Source organism: Rhinoraja longicauda, unplaced genomic scaffold (genome assembly GCF_053455715.1).
Source record: "Rhinoraja longicauda isolate Sanriku21f unplaced genomic scaffold, sRhiLon1.1 Scf000789, whole genome shotgun sequence".
Lineage (NCBI taxonomy): Eukaryota > Metazoa > Chordata > Chondrichthyes > Rajiformes > Arhynchobatidae > Rhinoraja > Rhinoraja longicauda.
The window spans coordinates 191-23,779 of NW_027602005.1; the positions used below are offsets into that span (position 1 = coordinate 191).

General features: G+C 43.3%; 2 protein-coding genes across 2 annotated transcripts in view; one reads left to right on the forward strand and one right to left on the reverse strand.

Moving 5' to 3' along the window:
• Positions 1-3,362: 3,362 nt before the first annotated feature.
• Positions 3,363-10,872, reverse strand: LOC144591284 (GPI ethanolamine phosphate transferase 1-like; the record flags this gene model as incomplete). Its single annotated transcript, XM_078395542.1, has 4 exons — positions 10,838-10,872; positions 6,843-7,103; positions 4,242-4,363; positions 3,363-3,461 (listed from the first exon to the last, which is right to left on the reverse strand). Coding segments are annotated over exons 2-4 (442 nt in total), but the record flags the coding sequence as incomplete, so codon positions are not given.
• An 889-nt stretch (positions 10,873-11,761) lies between these two features.
• Positions 11,762-23,589, forward strand: part of LOC144591283 (RAB11-binding protein RELCH-like) — a gene marked incomplete at its 3' end in the record, with an annotated part of 40,994 nt that continues 29,166 nt past the window's right edge. The window contains exon 1 of the mRNA XM_078395541.1: positions 11,762-12,174. Coding sequence (XP_078251667.1) covers positions 11,775-12,174 — 400 coding nt within the window. The remainder of the gene's footprint in view (positions 12,175-23,589) is intronic.

Consider the following 23,589-nt stretch of genomic DNA (forward strand, 5'->3'; position numbering starts at 1 on the left):
GATCAGTTTGGTCAATGCGGACCGAGCGCAGGTGTTCAGCGAAGCGATCGCCGAGCCTGCACTTGGTTTCGCCGATGTAAATAAGTTGACGTCTAAAGCAGCGGATGCAATAGATGAGGTTGGAGGAGGTGCAGGTAAACCTTTGTCTCACCTGGAAAGACTGTTTGGGTCCTTGGATGGAGTTGAGGGGGGAGGTAAAGGGACAGGTGTTGCATCTCCTGCGGTTGCAGGGGAAAGTGCCCGGGGTTGGGGTGGTTTGGGTAGGAAGGGACGAGTGGACCAGGGAGTTACGGAGGGAACGGTCTCTGCGGAACGCAGAGAGGGGAGGGGATGGGACGATATGGCCAGTGGTGGGGTCCCGTTGTAGGTGACGGAAATGTTGGCGGATGATTTGTTGGATCCGCTGGCTGGTGGGGTTGAAGGTGAGAACGAAGGGGATTCTGTTCTTGTTGCGAGTGGGGGGAGGGGGAGCAAGAGCGGAGCTAGGGGATGTAGAAGAGACCCTAGTGAGAGCCTCATCTATAATGGAGGAGGGGAAGCCCCGTTTCCTGAAGAACGAGGACATCTCTGAAGCCCTAGTGTGAAACACCTCATCCCGGGCGCAGATGCAGCGTAGACGGAGGAATTGGGAATAGGGGATAGACTTTTTGCAGGGGACCGGGTGGGAAGAAGTGTAGTCCAGATAGCTGTGCGAGTCAGTGGGTTTATAGTAAATGTCCGTCACTAGTCTGTCTCCTGTGATGGAGATGGTGAGGTCCAGAAACGGGAGGGAGATATCGGAGATAGTCCAGGTATATTTAAGGGCAGGATGGATATTGGAGGTGAAGTGTATGAAGTCAGTGAGTTCTGCATTAGTACAAGAGGTAGCACCAATGCAGTCATCGATGTAGCGGAGGTAGAGTTCGGGGATGGGGCCGGTGTATGCCCGGAACAAGGATTGTTCGACGTACCCGACAAAGACGCAGGCGTAGCTAGGGCCCATGCGAGTGCCCATAGCTACGCCTCTGGTTTGGAGGAAGTGGGAGGAGTCAAAGGAGAAGTTGTTGAGGGTAAGAACCAGCTCTGCTAGGCGGAGGAGAGTGTTGGTAGATGGGGATTGGCTGGTTCTACGGTCGAGGAAGAAACGGAGGTTGGTAGATGGGGATTGACTACACTTCCATCCCCCACAAGGATGGTCTCGAAGCCCTCCGTTTCTTCCTCGACCGTTCAGATGTTGGGCAGAAGGATGGAGATAGTAATCAAGACTAGAGATGATAAGTGGAGAAGTCAAAGGGGTGCAGCTGGTGGAATCAAATAGGGAAGAAAGGTGACAAGTGAAATACGGAACCTGAGGGAGGGAATGGTATGTAGCTGCAAACAGAGTGGGGTTGGAGGGGAAATTGGGGGACACAGAAGGGGTTGGAGTGAGTGCTAAGTAGAAGGAGGAAGTGGAGGAGGCGAAAAGGAACTGGGTGACAGGGGAGGGTGGTGTTGGGAGAGTTGGAAAGAAAGGTGGATGGGTGTGAACGCCTGTGTAGGTCTGAAGGGGCTAGTGGATATACTACCCAAAATCAAAGAATTTGATGCTGTTGGATTGTAAGCTTCGCAAATGGAATATGAGGTGCTGTTCTTCCACTTTGCATGTGGTGTCACTCTGACAATGCAGAAGGCTAAGGACAGACAAGTTAGTATGGGAATGGGAAGGGTGATGAAGTGGCTTGCCATGGGGAGCTTCAGTAGGCCCCAATGGACAGAGCACGTGTTTGGCAAAGAAGTCACCTAGTCTACACTTGGTCTCAGCAATGTAGCAAAGACCACATTGAGAGCACCGGATACAATAGATGAGTTTGGAAGAGGTGCATGTCTACTTCTATCTCACCTGAGAGGGCTGTTTGGGCCTGGAACCGAGTTAGGGAGGAGGAGTAGGGACAGGTGTTGCACCTGTAGTTGCAGGGGAAAGTGCCTAGGGAGGGGGAGGATTTAGCGAACCAAGGAGACATAGAGAGAGTGGTCTCTGTGGAAAGCAGAGAGGGGTGGGGAGAGTGACTGGTGGTGGGATTGCGTTGAAGCTGGGGAAAATGTCAAAGAATATCATGTTGGATCCAGATGTTGGTGTGATGAAGGGTAAGCACCCTGTTCTGTCTGTCGGGGTGGGGTCGGTGTGGATGTTGTTGGTGAGAGCAGAACTGTGGGCAACACAGGAAATGCAAATGCAGCCTCCATCCATAATTGTGGGGTAGGGATATAAATGATTTTCTGAAAAAAGATAACATCTCAGATGTGCTCGAGTGGAATGCCTCATCTTAACAGGGGAACTAGGAGAAAAGGATGGCCTCTTTGCAAGAGATATGCTGAAGGAGGTGTAGTCTAGGCAGTCGTGTGAGTCAGTGGGTTTGCAGTAGATGTGAATAGTCCGTCTCCTCAGATAGAGATAGAGAGACCAAAAAAAGAGAGAGATATCGAGATGGTTCAAGTGAATCTGAAGGCAGGGTGGAAGTTGGCAGTGAAGTGGATGAAGTTGACGGGTTTTGCATGGGTACAGTTGGCAGCTCCGAGGCAGCCATCAATGTCCCCGAGAAAGAGTTGGGGAGTGATGCCAGGGTACATTTGGAAAAGTATATTTGGCAAAGATACAGAAAGCCTTCTTGACCAATCTATCTACCTGTGATGCCACTTTCAAGGAAATACATACTTCTACCTCCTTAATATCACCCATCTTTGCCTTAGGTTATCTGTTGCTGAATCCTCATTCTCGCCTTCCAGACACCTATTCAACACACTCCTGGCTTCCCTTCCATTTCCCATCCTCTGTATATAAAGCCTACTGCCATGCCTCTGTACCCACCAAGTCTTTACTTTAGAGTCCTTTCCACACATCACACTGTGTTAATTGCCAGTTAAGCAACACCTTGTTTTCAAAAATTTTATTATCGTTTTCAGATTTCCACAGACTTGCCCATCCTTTATTTTGAAATCTTTTGCATTCGAGAAGTCCAAACGCTTCCAAATCTGACTGGTGGCTTTTGAATGTAATCACTCCTCATCTGGAGGCTGTCCCTTGAGCAGCCAGAGCCCTACACTTTGGTACAAAAAACCGGAAAATACTGGAAACATGGTCAGACTGAGAAATAGACCGTAAATATTCTCCTTTCCACAAGTGCTGTCTGACTCATTGTGCGTTTCCAACATTTTCCGTTTTTTATTTCAAATTGCCAACATCAGGAGTTTTTTGATTTTCCTAAACTCTGGAGTTGCCTCCCTGAACCTCGCCACCTCTCTTGTCTCCTTACAACCTCCCTGTTTGATCCAACATTTTGAACAAAGGCAACAAATAAGATTTTTTACAGTTTGCTTTAAGATGGTAATAATCCACATTTGCCTACCTTTTGCAAACATTGGTAAAATGTCAGGGCTTCCCCAGCACCAGGTGTGTTTGCTCTCATTAAAAACAGAATCAAATTCAACCGGGTTCTCTTTCCAGCCTGGAGGAATTAAACAAGTGTATGTAAAAAGCCACATGCTATATGGGGCAGAGTCATTTCCATAACTCTAGAAGGCACGATGTCAGAAGTTAAAACATAAATGCTGGATGCGTTCAGCTGGTCAGATGATGCTATCTGATATACTGAACTTTCAATTTTTGCTGATTTTATTGCTGAAATGCAAGGTTTAGATCTTAACTCTTTCCGAATTGTAGCCATAATAATCAGCTCAGAACTTTTACTTCTCCTCGTGTTTTGAACTCAGCTATTTGTCGGACACTATTCTGCTTAGTTCATTAGCACTAAGTCTTTTTGACAAACAATGCTGCTTACTTGATTCTGTAAGACTGGGCAAATAAAAAAAATTAAAAAATTGTATCCAGATTGGATCAATATACTTTAAAAATAAAATATTTTTTTAAATCTATAGTTTTCGTGTTCTGGAATTAGACCATTCAAATAAACTGAATACAATTTCAATTCTTAAGTTTGTAAAAACAAAATCTGTAATTCTGTCACGAAACTGGGCATTAACATCATTCTGCCTAGTGAGACGCTCTATAAACTATAATTTACCATCTAACTAAAATGAAAATCACAAATATTTCCCTCATTTTAAACAAATACAGATCATAATCAATTCCACGTTTATGTACAATTTTCTGCGTTCATTCATTTTTCTTCTCAAAACACACCTATTGGAAAGATGTTCAAGTAGAATATTTTGTGTCTGGCATAAAAACAAATGATTATTACCAACAGATATTAAGTACTGCATACCTTTAGCAACAGCACTGACATCTTCATAAAACCCTGCAATCAAAGCCACATGTCCTGGCCTGGATTCAGTGGGAACCCGTGTGTGAGACACCCCCCAGCTTCCGCTGTGCTCGATCACATCCCTGAATGCAGAAACAAAAACGTTATGATGTACAACATGGGAGGGTAGTAGTATGATAACTTACCTAGTTTTTAATGTGATCCAATGTAATCGATCTTGCCATTGACAATTAAAAGTAGAATCTTTCAGAATGTAATTATTCCTGAAATCAAGTGAGTACGTTGTTGAATACATACTAATCTATTATTGTATTCTCTTATGATTTTGAAGGGAGCAGTTCAGCCCATGAAATCTATATTGGCTCTCAAAGAAATCTCAATCAGATTTTTCCTTGTAATCTATTTTCTCTCAACTCATTATTTTTGCTAATTTTCTCAACTCAGCCATTTGTAGTACACTGTTCCGTTTTAATAAAACTATAAAGTTATTCGTACCTTTACCTGCATTAGCACTAAATTTATTGATAAACATTGCTGCTTACTTATATTGTTAAGACTGGATTTGTTATCTCTACCCCGATTCTCCCACTTCCCAGCCTGTACTTGGTAATTTACAACCAAGCAGAAAATCTTTAGCATGCAAGGGGAGGGAGAACCAGAACACTTGGAGGGAGGGCGGTAGGGCACTGGATGTCAGGATTGAACATGTGGTGCTGGAGGTGTGAAGTAGCACCACTACCTGCTGCACAAATATGCCTTCCGTGCTAGAGTTTCCCCTCCCCCTCCTCTTCCCCTAATTGTGAAGGCTCTCACTCCTCAGAACGGAAACAAGTCATTCTTGATTGGATCAAGAATGAATTAATATAAATTATTTATAACAATACTCTGGGAATTAACAGGCTTTGAACAGAGTTTATGCAGACTTAATTTTTTTGATTAGAAAAGCAAACACTTGACTTTAGGGAGAGAATTGTTTTGGGCATGGTTTGGATGGTGATCCCCATTGCAGACTGAGCAGATAATCAAGGCTGCCATTTATATAGGGCACTGAAAGAGCACAATATTCTCAGTGGTATAACTTTACATACAAGATACTAAACAAATCCTGCTTGCTGTGCTGAGTTGAAGAGGTAGGGCAGTTGCCTGACCAATTCAATCCACAGTCATCACCTGTCATTTATCTTACCTGTTATTTGTTGAATCTTCTAAGTGCTTAAGCAGAGAGAATTACAAAGTCCCAATGCACGCCATTATCTCTTTTTTTTCAGATAATTTTTTAAATGATCATCTTCATTATGTAAAAGAAACATATGTCCACGTGCCATTCTCCAGTTTGTATAAACCCACTTCAATATTCCATCCTGAATCACCTGTCTTTTTATTTAATTTCACGGATGGGCAAGTTGGTGTTTGGTGTTCAGCATCAATTGGAGTTCATGACAAAGCCTCGACAGTGAGGAGCTCTGTGAGTTACAGCCTAGGGCTGACAGGTGTCTTGGCTTGTCTTATATGTTGTAGTTTCTATAATGAACTATTGTTTATATGTTTTCTGTTACTGATATTGGGCTTGATGCTCAATCATTAAACATTTGTTCCAATATAAAAGGATATTTTTTAACATAATTTTAAAAAATCATCAATTATCTCCCCTTTTACCAAAGTATGGATTCCATGTTCAAATATCTGAACCTTATCCAATTAAGATTTTATAATTTCTTGTTCAAATCTTGCTAAAAAGCGTTTTGTCTTTTGCAAAATAAAACATCCAAGATGACATAAACGACCTCTACCAGAGCACTGGGGATAGGGACAGGATAATAACTCAAAAGCAATTTATGGTCTATATTGACACAGTGATCTTCACAACTAACTGGAATTTAAAAAAAAATAGTATGCAAAGATCAGGAAATATCTCCAGTGCAGATTACGCCTTTAAAAAATGTCGTTCATAGGGATTCCTCCTATAAAGCGATGGTCATGTCATCAACTCTGTGAGCACCCCATCACATTGAAGAAGTCATATCTACAGCTGATCAGGAAGGCAAAACACTTTATGATGGATGGATTGGAACAAACACATATGGACACAGAAATAACATTAAATAAGAAGCTGAAATATCATAATAAGTAATTATTTTGAAAAAATATATATTTCTGAAAGTCTTACAATCAGCCTACATGTACTTGTTTAGCAAGAATAATATACAATTGGGAAGAAAACATTTGATGCTGACTATTTCAGATTTATTTTTCCACATTTAAAACACATAGCACACAAACAGGCTAACTAGGTTCATCGATTGTTTAAACAGGGCATATGAGTTTTCCCCCAATGCAACTTTATCTAAACCCTTCTACTGTCTCCTTTATCTATTTATCTAACTTATTCTAAAATGTAGCTAGTTATTCATCTCCATTACGCAATGAGGTGTCAAGTGCTATCTTCTCGGCAATAACGTTTCTCCTGAATCCCCAAACAGATAGTCCACACTGATGGCGACTAGTTTGTCTCCAAAATAAGAGGAGACCATGTTCACTTCACTATATCAAACTCTAAGAATGTGAAAGATACACATTTTCTATGACCCGCACTACTCATACCGGAGAAATGGCGAACGTGTTTGTCCCTCCGAATCCAGTTCAAAAAATGTGTCAGCACGTAATCCATCAGCAACAAAGAGAAAGAGACGTTTCGCCGGTGGTGCACGAGGGACACGGTGAGGAGTTGTTCCGTGGACCAGGGGAGAGGTAAAGTAGATGTCAAAAATTGCGGCAAAGAAGACAAGATGCACAAGAAAGCCAATCAGGAAAAATGTCAGCATCTTTTCGGATGTAAAACTAAGCACTTCATTCACAGCGAAACTGAAAATCAAAAGGAAGTATGTCACAAGAAAGTTTGAACACAATACTGTTCTATTGTTTTTTTTAATTTTGTAAAACATGCTTAAGCTTTCATCCTATTCAAAACAAAATATCACTTCTTACTAAATTTAAAGACAAAACTAAATTAAACAATAAGTAAAATGTAAAAACTGATATTCATTTCATCCTCGAATAGACGATCCCAATTGTAGTTACATTCAAATCAATAGATGAATATTCTATTAGTTGTGTGTAATTCTATAATAACCACATAACCTTATGGAACAGAAGAGGCTATTCAGCCCTTCAAGTTAGACCAACAAAAAAGTGATAGCCAGTCAAATTATTGCACGATCCAGCGTTTAATACATAGCCTAGTAGGTCTCAGACTCTATGTTGCAAGTCAGTCCAAGCCAATTCATCAGCCAAGTTCCAGCTGATTATTCAATAATAACTTTATTCTACGGATCAAGGTTACAGAGTCAACTGTAGTACTACTGCTGCTGATTTACCTAAATTCATTCCTTGGGAGGGTATCTGATGTACATGGTATATTGGCACACAGCGAGAATTTTTTACTTGTCAATTATTTACTTCTTTGCAATATTAATATATTGATGAATTCTTTATTTCTTCAAACAACGCCAAGCAAAATGTCTAATTGCCAAGAAACACAATGAACATTTCAGTCCACTCCTTGGGCTCTGATTGCAACTTGAAACACAAATCTGTAACATTTGACATGAAAGAACCTTTCCAAGCTCAGGGTACTCCAAACTATTTGAGAACAATAGAACTACTTCTTGAAACACACTTATGTTCTAGAGTGTGAATAGAAGTAAATGAGTAATGTGAGTGGAGTGCAATACTAACACACTTTCAAATATAGTAATTATGGAAGTACTAAGTCCGCATTAAATAGCAGGCACACAGAATAACTAAATAAGGTGTAGAAGAAAATAACTGCAGATGCTGGTACAAATCGAAGGTATTTATTCACAAAGTGCTGGAGTAACTCAGCAGGTCGGGCAGCATCGGGAGAGAAGGAATGGGTGACGTTTCGGGTTGAGACCCTTCTTCAGACTGAATAAGGTGGCAGAGTTTATAAGGATGCAGAGGGAAATGCGGTAGTGAGCATAACAAACAGTAAGGAGACAATAATAGTCACTTGGTACAAGAAACAGAAGTAGAATATTTGGTCCCGTGTGGCTGCTCTGCCATTGAATAAAATTGTGAGTGATCTCTTACCTCGCACCATTTTATACACAATATCCATCAGTCCGTCTTGAATATATTCCATTGCCTTTCTGTGTAGTGAAGATTAACCACCATCTGGATGAAGAAATTCCTTCTCATCTCCGTCCTGAATGGCCAACCCCCTATTTGAGATTGTGATACCCAGTTCTGGACTCATCAACCAAGAGTAACATTGAACCTGCATCCATCTTGTCAGAAACCCAATAGACTTTTGTGCATTTCAGTTCGATCATTTGCAATTCTTCTAAACCCTAAAGCCTAGTCTATTTAATCTCTTCACACACGACAAATACCTCAATCCAGGAATTAAAATAGTGACAAAAGGAACGGGAGATGTTGGAATCTTGAGTGAATCACAAAGTGTTGAAATAACTCAGCAGGTCAAGCAGCATCTGTCAGGAACCTTCTTCAGGGTCAAATGCTCAATAAAATTAGTTGTTGGCTGCAACCTTCCCCCCATTGATGAACTGTACACTGCAAGGGCCAGGAAGCGAGCAGGCAAGATCATCTCTGACCCCTCTCACCCTGGCCACAAACTCTTTGAAGCACTTCCCTCTGGAAGGTGACTCCGGACTGTCAAAGCAGCCACAGCCAGACATAACAATAGTTATCAGGAATCAGTTCCCCGGTCTGCCACTGGATTCTTGACTTTCTCACCCACAGACCTCAATTAGTGAGGATAGGTGACAACACCTTCGCCACAATAATTCGCAACACCGGTGTCCTGAAAATAAATTCCACTCTAATTCCATCTGCAGGTTAGCAGTTGACATCACTGTGGTGGGCCAAACCATACACAATGACAAGACAGATTACAGGAAGGAGATAGAGAACTTATTGACATGGTGTCAGGTCAATAACCTCTCCCTCAATGTCTGCAAGATGAAGAAGCTAACTATTGACTTCAGGTAGCATGGTGGAGTACATGCCCCAATCAGCGTTAATAGTGCAGAAGTGGAAATAGTTGAGACCTTAAATAGTTGAGACTTTAAATTACCAATGATCCATCATGGACCAGCCACACTGAAGCAACAGCCAAGAAGGCACTCCACCATCTCTACTTCCCGAGAAAAACTGGGCATGTCTCCATTCACTCTTAAATACTTCTACCGATGCACCCATCGAAAGCAGACTGTCGGGTTGCATCACAGCTTGGTTTGGAAAATGCTTTGCCCAGGACCACAAGAAATTGCAGACAGTTGCAGATGTAGCCCAGTCTGTGGCTTCCATCCTTATCCAATGTAGGGGTGATTCAAGCTCAAACCAAAAAGAGGCTGCCCTCACAGCTGGGCCGCCCAATATTATTTACTCTGATGTTGTTTATTTGAACTGCTACTTGTATAACTGATCATTTGCCCTCGAATATAGACTTTAAATGCCTCCCATCTAGTTGATGCTGAAGTTTGAGTTGTATTCATTTGGAAATAAGTATCAATATTTTTTCCAACAAATTCGAGGAATTTTTTATCATGTAACCATCATAGGGCTTAATCGCCACACAACAAGACCTCTACTAGCTGTCCTAATGGTATAATTAACTAGTGGTAAAGCATGATCTGAAATGACAATACTTTTATACACTGAATCGATCAGCTTCCAACCATTGACTCCATCTACGTTTCATGCTGCCTCAGAAAAGCAACAACATAATCAAAGACTTGTCCTACCCTGGTCATTCCTTCTTCTTCTTACTCCCATCCAACAGAAGGCACAGAAGCTTGAAAGAATGCACCACCAGACTCAGGAACTCTGGACTCTTCCCTTCTGTTATCAGGGTTATGGTCCTTCCATAAGCTAGGATACTGTCTGATTCAGTTCTATCCCATTGACGACATTGGACCTTGCCTAAGGAACTGATGCACTATGACGCTGAGAACTATTCTGCACTCTGTATCTTCTTCTTTGCTCTCTCTATTGTACTTGACTGTAACTTGATTCTATTTATGTCTAGTACATCTGATATGTTTGGATGGCATTTAGATAGTTTTTCACTGTAACTCAGCACCACTGCACTTGACAATAATAAACCTAAACATTAAATGATTTGGTAAAATTTACTGTTGAGTCTGTTTCTATTACCATTAAAATGAAAGTGGATTCCAGATCACAACAACCCAATACATAAAACAAAAACGATTCCATCACCCGTGTCTCTTTTGCCAGTACCGTATTTTTCGCACTGTAGTTTCTTGAATATGGTTTAATAATTTTAATATGACTCTAATACTAAAAGGATTATAAAATCTATTCATTTATCTTGACCAAAGCAACAAATTCTGATCCAAAACAGTGTTGAAGAGTTTGATCCACTTACTGTAACCAATTCCCTGCAATACTTCCAAAAGATGGAAGAGCTTTTGATGGCTGGCACACCTATTTATGTATGGGATCTGAACTCGAACCACGCAAGTTGTTTGGGAATAAACATCTTCTCGCCTCAATGCAAATCTCTGAGGTGGGAAAGTAAAGTTACATGCCTGGTGTTTGTGCACTTCCTCCTCGAAGCAACACTCTCCCATGCACCAGAAAGAATAATTCAGAGCTGCAGCTGCCCTGACTGCACTTGCGCAGAGCTCCTTTGACCCAATGACAGAGGGAACGCCATCAGTGCGCATGTGCGTCTCCTCAACGCTGCAATGATCAGATACTTTTGAAACCCCCTTATTTGCAATGCATAAACATGTGTTTGCAAATTGTACACGGCGGAGGCACGTCACTCTATTGTTGCAAAACTGTTGAGTTTGTGGAATTGTGTTGCTCTTCCACAACAGACGTGTTAGATTCACACCCTTGCCCTGAGGTGAATGGTCAACTCCAAAGATACTGTTATCATTGCTCACCTCGTTGATGGTCGCCTCTGCTGGATCTCAAGTGACACCCTTGACAACGGATGTCCAATCGGCTTTCGAATTGGAGGGGGCGGGTCTGTCGCGAGGGGGCGGGGCTAACGCGGGCGGGATTGGGTCGTCAGGAGTGGACGTTGCCTGGGCAGGGTGACGCAAACTTTGCGGGGCTGGGCTGACGGGGAGGGAGGGGAGCTGACGCTGACGCAGGAGTGGGCGGGGTGACGCGGAAATGGGCGGAGCTGACGGTATCGACACGTGGGTGGGCGGGGCTGACCGAGCTGACGCGGTGGGCGGGGCTGACCGAGAGTGGGCCGGTCTGTTGACGCGGAGTGGGCTGCCCAAGTTGACGCGAAATGGGCGGGGCTGCCCGTGCTGACGCGGGAGTGGGTGGGGCTGGCCGAGAGTGCGCGGGGCTGCCCGCACTGACGCGAGAGAGGGCGGGGCTGGTCGAGAGTGGGCGGGGCTAACAGCTGATGTGAAAGTGGGCGGGGCTGACCGGGAGTGGGCGGGGCGAAGCTGACGCGAGGACAGCGCTCGCGAGGGTTGAACCAGGAAGACGAGAAGCAAGATGGCGACGTCTAGTGTTAATCCGTTCCTTAGCGACTCGGATGAAGAATCGGAGAGAAAGATGGGGCGAAACAAGGACCCTGGCGTACCGGGCCCGGCAGCCTCCGAACACGTTCCTCCTCCACTGCTGCTGTCGCCTCAGCCGGAGTCGGGTTACGGTTGTGGAAGCGGCGTGGGGCTGGTGAAAGCGGCGGCGGAGGCGCAGCGCGTCCCCCACGACACCATCGCGGCTCAGCTGCTGCGGGATCAGTTCATCCTGACAGCGCTCGAGTTTCACACCGAGCTGCAGGAGGCGGGCAGGGAGCTGCCCCGGCTGCGGGATTACTTTTCCAACCCGGGGAACTTCGAGAGGCAAATGTCCACTCCCCCCAAGGACCTGGCGCCCATCCCCGGCCAACTCAGTAAGTGACGGCGAGGAGGGAGGGGGTGGTGGTCAGTTCCCGGAAATAAACTCCATTGAAAGCAGAATAGCCTGAACTGCGGGTAGATCGAGTATTGGCATGGTGAAAGGAGTGTGATAAAGGACTGGGATTGCAGGAGTGACATGATACCAGGGAAGAGAATGGCGCTTTTTCTCCTTTGGTTAGCCATGGAGGGATGATGCAGCCGTTGCGAGAAAACGTGGGAATACGATAGATGGTAATCTAAAGAAAGGCGGGTGGGAAACGTGGAAACGACATTCTTGAAATTGGAGAATTGTAAAATAAAAGTACTGATATGTGATAGAATTTGCATCTGAATTACCAGTTGTGAGACCTTTATTTTGCCCACTCCATTCTTTGTAAAGGTTTTCAAGAGACAGAGACGTGTGCCTTCGTTGGTATTTGTATTTTTTTCCCCGTACGTGATCTGAATGCTCGACAAGTGCAATGTGTTTGTCCAATTCCTGTTTACGACGCTCGTGTGATTGTGGAGGGAAAGGGCTGGTCGACGTTTTGGGTCAGGACTGCATCAGGACATATGATGTCTGCCTTCCATTTTTTAAATGTTTACTACATTTTCTTCCTCAGCTATCCGTTATCCATCCTAGATTCCAGTTCTACCAACTTTGGTCACTTGGAGAATGATGTGAAAATCGTGTGATCCCTGATAATTTAACAAAATAAATGGAGATGAAATTTATAAAGGGAAACAGTGGAATTGGATAAGACAGCCATTGCTGATTGGAAGTTACTCAATATTAGAGCTTGTAAGATTGGAGATATAGCATATTGATTGATTAGTTAACCGGCAGAAATTAGAAACTGGAAATAAACAGGATAATTATCAGGGTGGAAGACTGAAAAGTAGGACGATGCTGGAGCCTCAACTGCTGATAATCTATATCCTTGATTTGAACGAGGGGTATGAGTTTGTTGATACAGATTTAGGTGACATCTACCTAGGTGACATCATGAGGACGATGCAGAAGAATTTCTAGGTAATACAGTCTGAGTGATCCATAGATTTATATATCATGAATTAATGCTCCGTGTCAAATTCAATGATGCTATTCTCATTTGGGCTAGGAGGTTACACAATCAAGATACATCCAGAAAATAGTCTGGTTAATCTGACCAATGCTAGAGAACCTACTGAGTGAGTGCTAAATTGTCTGTCTGCTGTGCTATCTTCTCAATTGTCTGTCTGCTGTGCTATCTTCTCAATTGCATCCCGAAGCGAGGTGCTACTTGCTGTGAATATCAGATCAAGTTATTTTTGGAATAAGATCTTTCTTAGTGTTGTCCATCACTTATGTCTCAGCTGGGTCGACAGAAAACTGGTAACTTATTTCACACGTGTTTGTGGGAAATTATACACCACAAAGTAACCATACTTGTCCATATCGCGCAAATGATTGCATTTCAGGATAATTAATTTCCTGTGAAACACTTTGGAACAGTCATAAGAAAAATACTTTAGAGATAAGTTTGTAATTTGTTCCTTTGTCTTAAGATAAGGGTTGAGTGTAATTTAATCGGTGTGATGAAAATAAATAGTCCTTTTGTTGAAAAAGGACAGAAAATTCACCTTGTCTATTCATTAAATGAAAACTGAATGTGAACTACAAATTGTGTTCCTGTGAATTATTATTTTGCATTATACCTTTCCAGTGAATTCTGAGTTTGACTTGGCAGTGGAATGAAACAGAAAACAATGTTTGCATGGTTTAGGTTTATTATAATCATGCGTACCGAGGTACCGTGAAAATCTTTGTTTTGCATGCTATCTAAACAGATTAAATATACATAAAACTAAAGTACAATAGATAGTCCAATAGGGTAGAGGCAAATTGAACTGTACTGTAGCTTGTGGAGGACTATTAAGAAAACTGACAACAGAGGGAAAGAAACTTCCTTTTTCTCTTCTGCTTTTTTTCTACTTTCTACTGTACAACCGCCAACAGCTGGGCTATCTCATGCAGGTTTTGCTCGCATGTGTACTGGTTGCAAAAGGGTTATTTAGATTTTTATGTGGGCAAGTTTGGTGAGATGATCCATGTCCAACTTGTCGAGCTGTGACTTGAAGAGTGACAAGGTTGGTGCACATTTGGTGGTGACTATAGGTAGCTATTTTTGTTTGCTCTAATTCTAGTATAAATGAAGTGACCTGACGACTGTCTTGTAAATTCCAAGGTATTGGATTGTATGAAGTGAGATATGTTACTGGGGATGATGCCTTGAGTGTCTTTGTAGACAGTACATAAGCGGGCTTTGGTGCATCTTGACTCCAACGACTTCCAGCCAAGGCGATTTAACATATCGGAGACGCTTGACTGTCTTGAGTAGTCGTCACAAACAAACCGTGCTGCACGCCTCTGAACCTTGTCAAGGGTGTCAATGTTATTTTTCTGGTGAGGGTCCCATATTGTCTGGCAATATTCCAACAGTGGGCGGACAAGTGTTTTGTACGCTACCTCCTTTGTTGGTTTGTCACAACCGGATACATTTCTCTGGAGAAGGCCCAAAGTTCTGTTTGCTTTTGTGGCAATCTGGTTCATGTGAATGTTCCAAGCTCGGCCAGATGTGAGTTCCACTCCCAGGTATGCGTGGTGATCAACTTCTTTAAGCAGGTTGTCTCCCATCTTGTACTGGTTTATGATCGGCTTTGAATTTATGAGTAACTCTCATGGAACAGCATTTGGTGTAATTGAAACCCATTTGCCAAATGGTTTCCCAATTGCAAATATAGTTTATTCACAAAATGCTGGAGTAACTCAGCAGGTCAGGCAGCATCTCAGGAGAGAAGGAATGGGTGACGTTTCGGGTCGAGACCCTTCTTCAGACTGATGTCAGGGGGGCGGGACAAAGGAAGGATATACGTGGAGCCAGGAAGACAGTGGGAGATCTGGGAAGGGGGAGGGGAAGAGAGAGACAGAGGAACTATCTAAAGTTGGAGAAGTCAATGTTCATACCGCTGGGCTGCAAGCTGCCCAGGCGAAATATGAGGTGCTGTTCCTCCAATTTCCGGTGGGCCTCACTATGGCACTGGAAGAGGCCCATGACAGAAAGATAGTTTGTGTCATTTTGAAGAATCTTGGCATCTTTAGCAGCTTTGATCTCTCGATACACAATACAGTCGTCTGCAAAGAGTCTCACTCTCGAAGACAGGTTGTCAGGCAGATCGTTGATGTAGATCAAGAACAGCAAGGGTCCCAACATCGTTCCTTGTGGCACGCCGGACTCAACTGGAGATTGGTGTGATGACTCACTACTACAACCTTTTGATTTCGTTTGGTGAGGAATTAATCAATCCAGGAGTAGATGTTATTTCGGATGCCAACTTGGTGAAGCTTAGCCATCAACCTGCGGTGGAGAATGGTGTCGAAGGCTTTGCTAAAGTCCATTATAATAAGATCGGCCTGTCTGGTAAAGCATGCTTTCAAGCTTCCGTACCACCTTCTAGACAGTAGGGAGAAGGAATGACCAACTCTGATCATGTTGGCTGCTTTTCCAAGGCAGTGTGAAGTGTAGATGGAGTCACTGGTGGGAAGTCGAGTTTGTGTGATGGATTGGGCTGCATCTACAACAATCTGCAATTTCTTGCGGTCTTGGAGAGAGCTGTTCCCAAACCAAGGAACTGCAGATGACGGTTTACACAAAAGGACACAAAGTGCTGTCGTAACTCAGCGGTCAGGCAGCATCACTGGAGAGCATGACGGGTGACGTTTTCGGTTTGGACCCTTCAGTATGCTTTCTATGGTAAATCTAGATGTTTCTAAGAGTCACTGGAGACATACCTATGCTTCATATTGCAACAATTTTGTCTGTAGTGGCAGAATCGTTTAAAGTTGTAAAGTGTGACTGGAGAAATGCTTAAATTTTACTGTCTATAGTGAATGAGGAATTGAGTGAAAGGAACAGAGAAATTGAATGCGTTCTTTTTAAAGCATTTTTTGGGTAGAGATGGTAAATCAGTTCCAAATGTGGCGGAGGTTTATAATGTCTTGATTTTTAGAACAAAATGAGGACTGGTTCAAGGATGAATGCCACTACTGTGATTGAAGAACAGCATTATTGTTTCTCTAAATACCTATCCTGGTGCCCAAATGCATATCATAGGCTGAATTAATACCAGGTGCAAAAGTAGCTTGACCAGTTAGTGAAGCAATATATTAGAAATATATGCTGACGTACATGGTTTAAACATAATAGAAAATAGGTGCAGGAGTCGGCCCTTTGACCCATTCAATATGATCATGGCTGATCATCCAAAATCAGTACCTCGTTCCTGCTTTTTCTCCATATCCCTTGATTCCATTAGCCCTAAGAGCTATATCTAACTCTCTCTTGAAAACATCCAGTGAATTGGTCTCCACTGCCTTCTGTGGCAGAGAATTCTACAGATTTACAACTCTGAGAGAAAAAGTTTCTCCTCGCTTCCGTCCTAAATGGCCTACCCCTTATTCTTAAACTGTGACCCCTAGTCCTGGACTCCCCAACATTTCTCCTGCATCTAGCCTGTCCAATCCCTTAAGAATTTTATATGTTCCCATCTCATCCTTCTAAATTCCAGTGAATACAAGCCCAGTCGACCCATTCTCTCATCATATGTCAATCCCGCCATCCTGGGATTTAACCTGGTGAGCCTACGCTGCACTCCCTCAATAGCAAGAAGTCCCTTCTTCAAATTAGGAGACCATAACTCCTCCAGGTGTGGCCTTGTACAACTGCAGAAGGACCTCCTTGCTCCTATACTCAACTCCTCTCGCTATGAAGGCCAACATGCCATTTGCTTTCTTCACTGCCAGCTACACCTGCATTCATACTTTCAGTGACTGATGTACAAGGCCACCCAGGTCTCGTTGCACCTCCCCTTTTCTTAATCTGGCACCATTCAAATAATAATCTGCTTTCTTGTTCTTGCCACCAAAGTGGATAACCTCACATTTATCCCCCTCATACTGCATCTGCCGTGCATCTGCCCACTCACCCAACCTCTCCAAGTCACCCTGCAGCCTCACAGAATCCTACTCGCAGCTCACACTGCCACACAGCTTTGTTTCATCGGCAAACTTCGAGATAGTTACTTGAAGTTTAGAATGACCAAATCAAAAGTGAATTTGGTATTGAACTTGCGTTCATATTTTCAGTTGGTATTGGATTGAAAGTTTTACTCTAAAATACTTTTCTTTAAAAAACCTACTGTTTTGAGAACTCAAATATCATGACCGCCTAAATATATGCGAGGCTATATTGAAATTTTCTTTTTAATAACAGGATTGTCCATTTTTCCTGTTCTGCCCATAATGACATTGCAAAACACCATCTAAAGTCACCTCTAGATTTTGCACAAAATGCTGGAGTAACTCAGCAGGTCAGGCAGCATCTCAGGAGTGAAGGAATGGATGACGTTTCGGGTCGAGACCCTTCTTCAGACTGATGTCAGGGGGGCGAGACAAAGGAAGGATATAGGTGGAGACAGGAAGATAGAGGGAGAACTGGGAAGGTGGAGGGGAAAAGAGGGACAGAGGAACTATCTAAAGTTGGAGAAGTCAATGTTCATACCGCTGGGCTGCAAGCTGCCCAAGCGAAATATGAGGTGCTGTTCCTCCAATTTCCGGTGGGCCTCACTATGGCACTGGAGGAGGCCCATGACAGAAAGGTCAGACTGGGAATGGGAGGGGGAGTTGAAGTGCTCGGCCACCGGGAGATCAGTTTGGTCAATGCGGACCGAGCGCAGGTGTTGAGCGAAACGATCACCGAGCCTGCGTTTGGTTTCGCCGATGTAAAAAAGTTGACATTTAGAGCAGCGGATGCAATAGATTACATCACAGGAGACAGACTAGTGACTGACAACCTCTATAAACAGCTATCTGGCCTACACTTCTTCCCACCCTGTCTCCTGCAAAAAGTCTATCCCCTACTCCCAATTCCTCCGTCTACGCCGCATCTGCGCCTGGGATTAGGTGTTCACACTACGGCATCAGAGATGTCCTCATTCTTCAGGAAACGGGGCTTCCCCTCGTCCATTATAGATGAGGCTCTCACTAGGGTCTCTTTTACATCCCGCAGCTCCGCTCTTGCTCCCCCCCCCCCCCCATTCGTAACAAGGACAGAATCCCCCTCGTTCTCACCTTCCACCCCACCTGCCAGCGTATCCAACAAATCATCCGCCAACATTTTCGTCACCTACAACGGGACCCCACCAGTGGCCACATCTTCCCATCACCTCCCCTTTCTGCGTTCCGCAGAGACCGTTTCCTCCGTAACTCTCTGGTCCACTCGTCCCTTCCTACCCAAACCACCCCATCCCCAGGCACTTTCCCCTGAAACCGCAGGAGATGCAACACCTGTCCCTTTACCTCCCCCCTCAACTCCATCCAAGGACCCAAACAGTCTTTCCAAGAGAGACAGAGGTTCACCTGCACCTCCTCCAACCTCATCTATTGCATCCGTTGCTCTAGATATCAACTTCTTTACATCGGCGAAACCAAACGCAGGTTCGGCGATCATTTTGCTCAACACCTTCGCTCAGTTCGCCTTAACCAACCTGATCTCCCGGTGGCTGAGCACTTTAACTCCCACTCCCAGTCTGACCTTTCTGTCATGGGCCTCTTCCAGTGCCATAGTGAGGCTCACCGGAAATTGGAGGAACAGCACCTCATATTTCACTTGGGCAGCTTGCAGACCAGTGGTATGAACATTGACTTCTCCAACTTTAGATAGTTCCTCTGTCCCTCTCTTCCCCTCCCCCTTCCCAGTTCTCCCTCTATCTTCCTGTCTCCACCTATATCCTTCCTTTGTCCTGCCCCCCTGACATCAGTCTGAAGAAGGGTCTCGGCCCGAAACGTCACCCATTCCTTCTCTCCTGAGATGCTGCCCGACCTGCTGAGTTACTCCAGCATTTTGTGAATAAATACCTTCGATTTGTACCAGCATCTGCAGTTATTTTCTTACTCTAGATTTTGCAGCCTGTTTAAGATTAAATTTACTTTTCATTAGTAAGTGGCTATTTCAATCTGCTACTTGAAGTGATTGCAATGTTCTTTTACTGATTTAACAAATTATGTCCTTGTTTTATTTGCATTATTATTATTTTTTTTATTATTGCTTTCACTGTTAAATTTTTGTATCTTCCTGTGATCTGGTTATATTCAGAAGGCAAAGGTGATATATAATTAAAATGCTATGCATGGTTTATTCGTTTCATTGGCTATAAAACATAAAGTGGTACCGCAAGGGAGTATGCACTATGGCCCACAATGTCCGTGCTGAATTTGATGCCAAGTTAATCTCTTCTCCTGTGCCTGAACATGAGTCATATCATGTCCCTCCATTCCTTACACATCCATATGCCGATCTAAATGCCCCTTAAATGCTGCTATTGTATCTGCCTCCACCACTGCCAATGCATTCCATGCACTAAGCACTCTCTGTGTTTTCAAAAAAATTGCCCTTGCTCTGCACAGCTCCTTTAAACCTTGCCTCTTACCATAAAACTGTCCTCTCGCCTTTGATATTTCCACCCTGGGGAAAAGGTTCTGACTGTGTCCTATCCATGCTTCTCATATTTTATATAATTCTACCAGGTCTCCGCTCAGCCACTGACACTCCAGAGAAAACGGTTCAAGTTTGCTCAACCTCTCGTGAAACCTAATATCCTTTAATGCAAGCAGCATTCTGGCAATTTTTTTCTGAGGTAACCAGAACTGCACACAATCCTCCAAATAAAGCCCAACCAAAGTCTTATGAAGATGCAACATGGCTTCTTAACTTTATACTCAATGCCCTGACAGCTGAAAACAAGCATAACATGCCTTATGACATGATACTGACTTTAAGCATATTATGTTACTCGTGTTTTGCAAATTTTCAGCAAAGCCAACTACTTTGGTTGTGTATGCTTTACCTCTTACTACCTCCTAAAGGAGGCATTTGATTAACATTACAATTCAGTAACACTCTTGCAGACAGAAATAAAGAACATAATCATTGCAGTTCTAAAATAATGTGCAGATCTTTCAATGATAGAACAGCATTTTTCATGAATCCTATTAGCTACTGTAGGAAAATAGATTGAATTTGGTGCCATCTTATTTGTTATGATGATGCATATTTTGCCATCAAATTGTCCAGGTACTGTACTCACATTTAACCGCAGGACTTCGCTATCCTTTGCCAAATTCCACCGTCTTCCATTGTTGTAGTCTTCTGAAATCTGAACACAGCCTTTCAATACGGGGAAATAATGGCCAGCATAACTCTTCATCTGTGTTGTGCATTAAATACTTTAAATAGTGGATACTTTCTGCGACTGCATCAAAGATCAATTTGTGTACAATGTGTTTTCAGATTGATGAGCTGAAACATTTATCTTGCATCCTATTTTTATAAACTTAAACAGAATGTTCTTTTGATTTTTGCCTGAGGCCTCAGTGATAGTGCCAACTGGTTTGATCAGTATGTAAGGTGATCGTTATGTACAGACTGGGTTGAGTTCAAATTCAATTTTGCAGTTAAACGCAGTAAATCTGATATTTTTGTGTTTGAACCAAGAATAGAGGTTGTAAATGAGGTTGTTGTAATATAAATGGGTAATAAACTGATTTTAAATGCGAAAATGTCATTTTTTGCTTTAACTAAGCAACCGAGCAGGTGGCATCTGTCATGGCAGAATTAGTTTATATTTCAAGCTAATGATCCATCATCATGTCTAGATTGTGGCCAACCCAAGAGAATTGGGGAGGAGCAATAATTAATCCAAAAGTCAATTATTTGTATTAAATGCAAAGCCTTAAATGTTCCATATTTTTCCAGAGGTTTGTAACTCAAAATAACATAATAATTATCTTGGGCAAATTTGCGCGATGAATTTTGTATGTGATTAATACTTTTTTCGTTGCAAGTGGTTTGAAAAGATATATGTTCAATTTTATTTGTACATGGGACGTTGTAGCCATGACTGAAACCTGGTTAAGGGACACGCAGGACTGGCAGCTCAATGTTCTGGGGTACAGGGGTGAGGGAAAAAGAGGAGGGGGGGTTGCATTGTTGGTTAAGGAGGATGTCACTGCTGTGTTCGGAGGTGACATTATAGATGGTTCATCTAGTGGGGCCAAATGAATGGATCTGAGGAACAAGAAAAGGATGATCACCTTGTTGGGGGTGTACTACAGACCCCCGAATAGTCAATGGGAATTAGAACAAATGTGACAGGAGATTGCAGACAGCTACAGGTCAAGTAAGGTTGTTGTAGTAGGAGATTTTAACTTTCCCAATATAAATTGGGAAAATCATAGCGTGAAGGGTTTGGATAGAAACATGGAAAATAGGTGCAGGAGGAGGCCGTTCGGCCCTTTGAGCCAGCGCCGCCATTCATTGTGATCATGGCTGATCATCCACAATCAGTAACCTGTGCCTGCCTTCTCCCCATATCCCTTGATTCCACTAGCCCCTAGAGCTCTAGCTAACTCGCTCTTAAATCCATCCAGTGATTTGGCCTCCACTGCCCTCTATGGCAGAGAATTCCACAAATTCACAACTCCCAAGGTAAAAAAGTTCCTTCTCACCTCTATTTTAAATGGCTTCCCCTTTATTCTAAGACTGTGGCCCCTGGTTCTGGACTCGCCCAACATTGGGAACATTTTCCCTGCATTTAGCTTGTCCAGTCCTTTTATTATTTTATATGTCTCTATAAGATCCCCTTTCATCCTAAATTCCAGTGAATACAAGCCTAGTCTTCTCAATCTTTCCTCATATGACAGTCCCGCCATCCCAGGGATCAATCTCGTGAACCTACGCTGCCTCAATTACAAGGATGTCCTTCCTCAAATTCGGAGACCAAAACTGTACACAATACTCCAGATGTGGTCTTACCAGGGCCCTATACAATTGCCAAAGAACCTCTTTACTCCAAAACTGAAATCCTCTCGGTTTGAAGGCCAAGATGCCATCAGCTTTCTTCACTGCCTGCTGTACCTGCACGCCAACTTTCAGTAACTGGTGTACAACGACACCCAGGTCACGTTGCACTTCCCCCTTACCTAACCTGACACCATTGAGATAATAATCTGCCTCCTTGTTTTTGCCACCAATGTGGATAACCTCACATTTATCTATATTATATACTGCATCTGCCACGCATCTGCCCACTCACTCAACCTGTCCAGGTCACCCTGCAACCTCCTAACATCCTCTTCGCAGTTCACACTGCCACCCAACTTTGTGTCATCTGCAAACTTGCTAGTGTTACTTCTAATTCCTTCATCCAAATCATTAATATATATGGTAAATAGTTGTGGCCCCAACACCGAGCCTTGCGGCACTCCACTCGCCACTGCCTGCCATTCTGAAAAGGACCCGTTTACTCCTACTCTTTGCTTCCTGTCTGCCAACCAATTCTCTATCCATGTCAACACCTTACCCCCAATACCATGTGCTCTAATTTTGCTCACCATTCTCCCGTGTGGGACCTTATCAAAGGCTTTCTGAAAGTCTAGATACACTACATCCACTGGCTCCCCTTCATCCATTTTACTTGTCACATCCTCAAAAAATTCCAGAAGATTAGTCAATCATGATTTCCCTTTCATAAATCCATGCTGACTTGGACTTATCCTTTTACTGCTATCCAAATGCACCGTTATTACCTCTTTAATAATTGACTTCAGCATTTCCCCACCACCGAAGTCAGGCTAACTGGTCTGTAATTCCCCATTTTCTCTCTCTCGCTCCTTTCTTGAAAAGTAGGATTAAATTAGCTATCCTCCAATCCACAGGAACTGATCCTGAATCTAGTGAACATTGGAAAATGATCACCAATGCGTCCACTATTTCTAGAGCCACCTCCCTGAGTGCCCTGGGATGCAGGCCATCAGGCGCTGGGGATTTATCAACCTTCAGTCCCATCAGTCTACCCAATACTATTTCTCGCCTAATGCAATTTTTTTTCAGTTCCTCTACCCTCCTAGATCCTCTGTCCTCTAGTACATCTGGGAGATTGTTTGTGTCTTCCTTAGTGAAGATGGGGTGCAATTCTTCAAATTTGTTCAGGAGAATTTTCTTAAGCAGTATGTGGAGGCCGCCACACGTTAGAAGGCAATGCTGGATCTAGTATTGGGAAATTGGGAAGGGCAAGTTAATGAAGTGTGTGTGAATGAGCCTTTTGGGACCAGTGACCACAATTCGATTACGTTTAAAATAGTTATGGATTGGGATGGAGAGGGTCCACGTGTTAAAATGCTCAACTGGGGTAAGGCCAACTTTGAGGGTCTGAGAGAAGGTCTCGCTCAAGTTGACAAGCAGGTTATTTGAGGGGAAAGGAACATCGGCCAGGTGGGATGTTTTAAAAGTGTACTGAAGAAAGCTAGGGATGTGTACATCCCCATTAGGGTG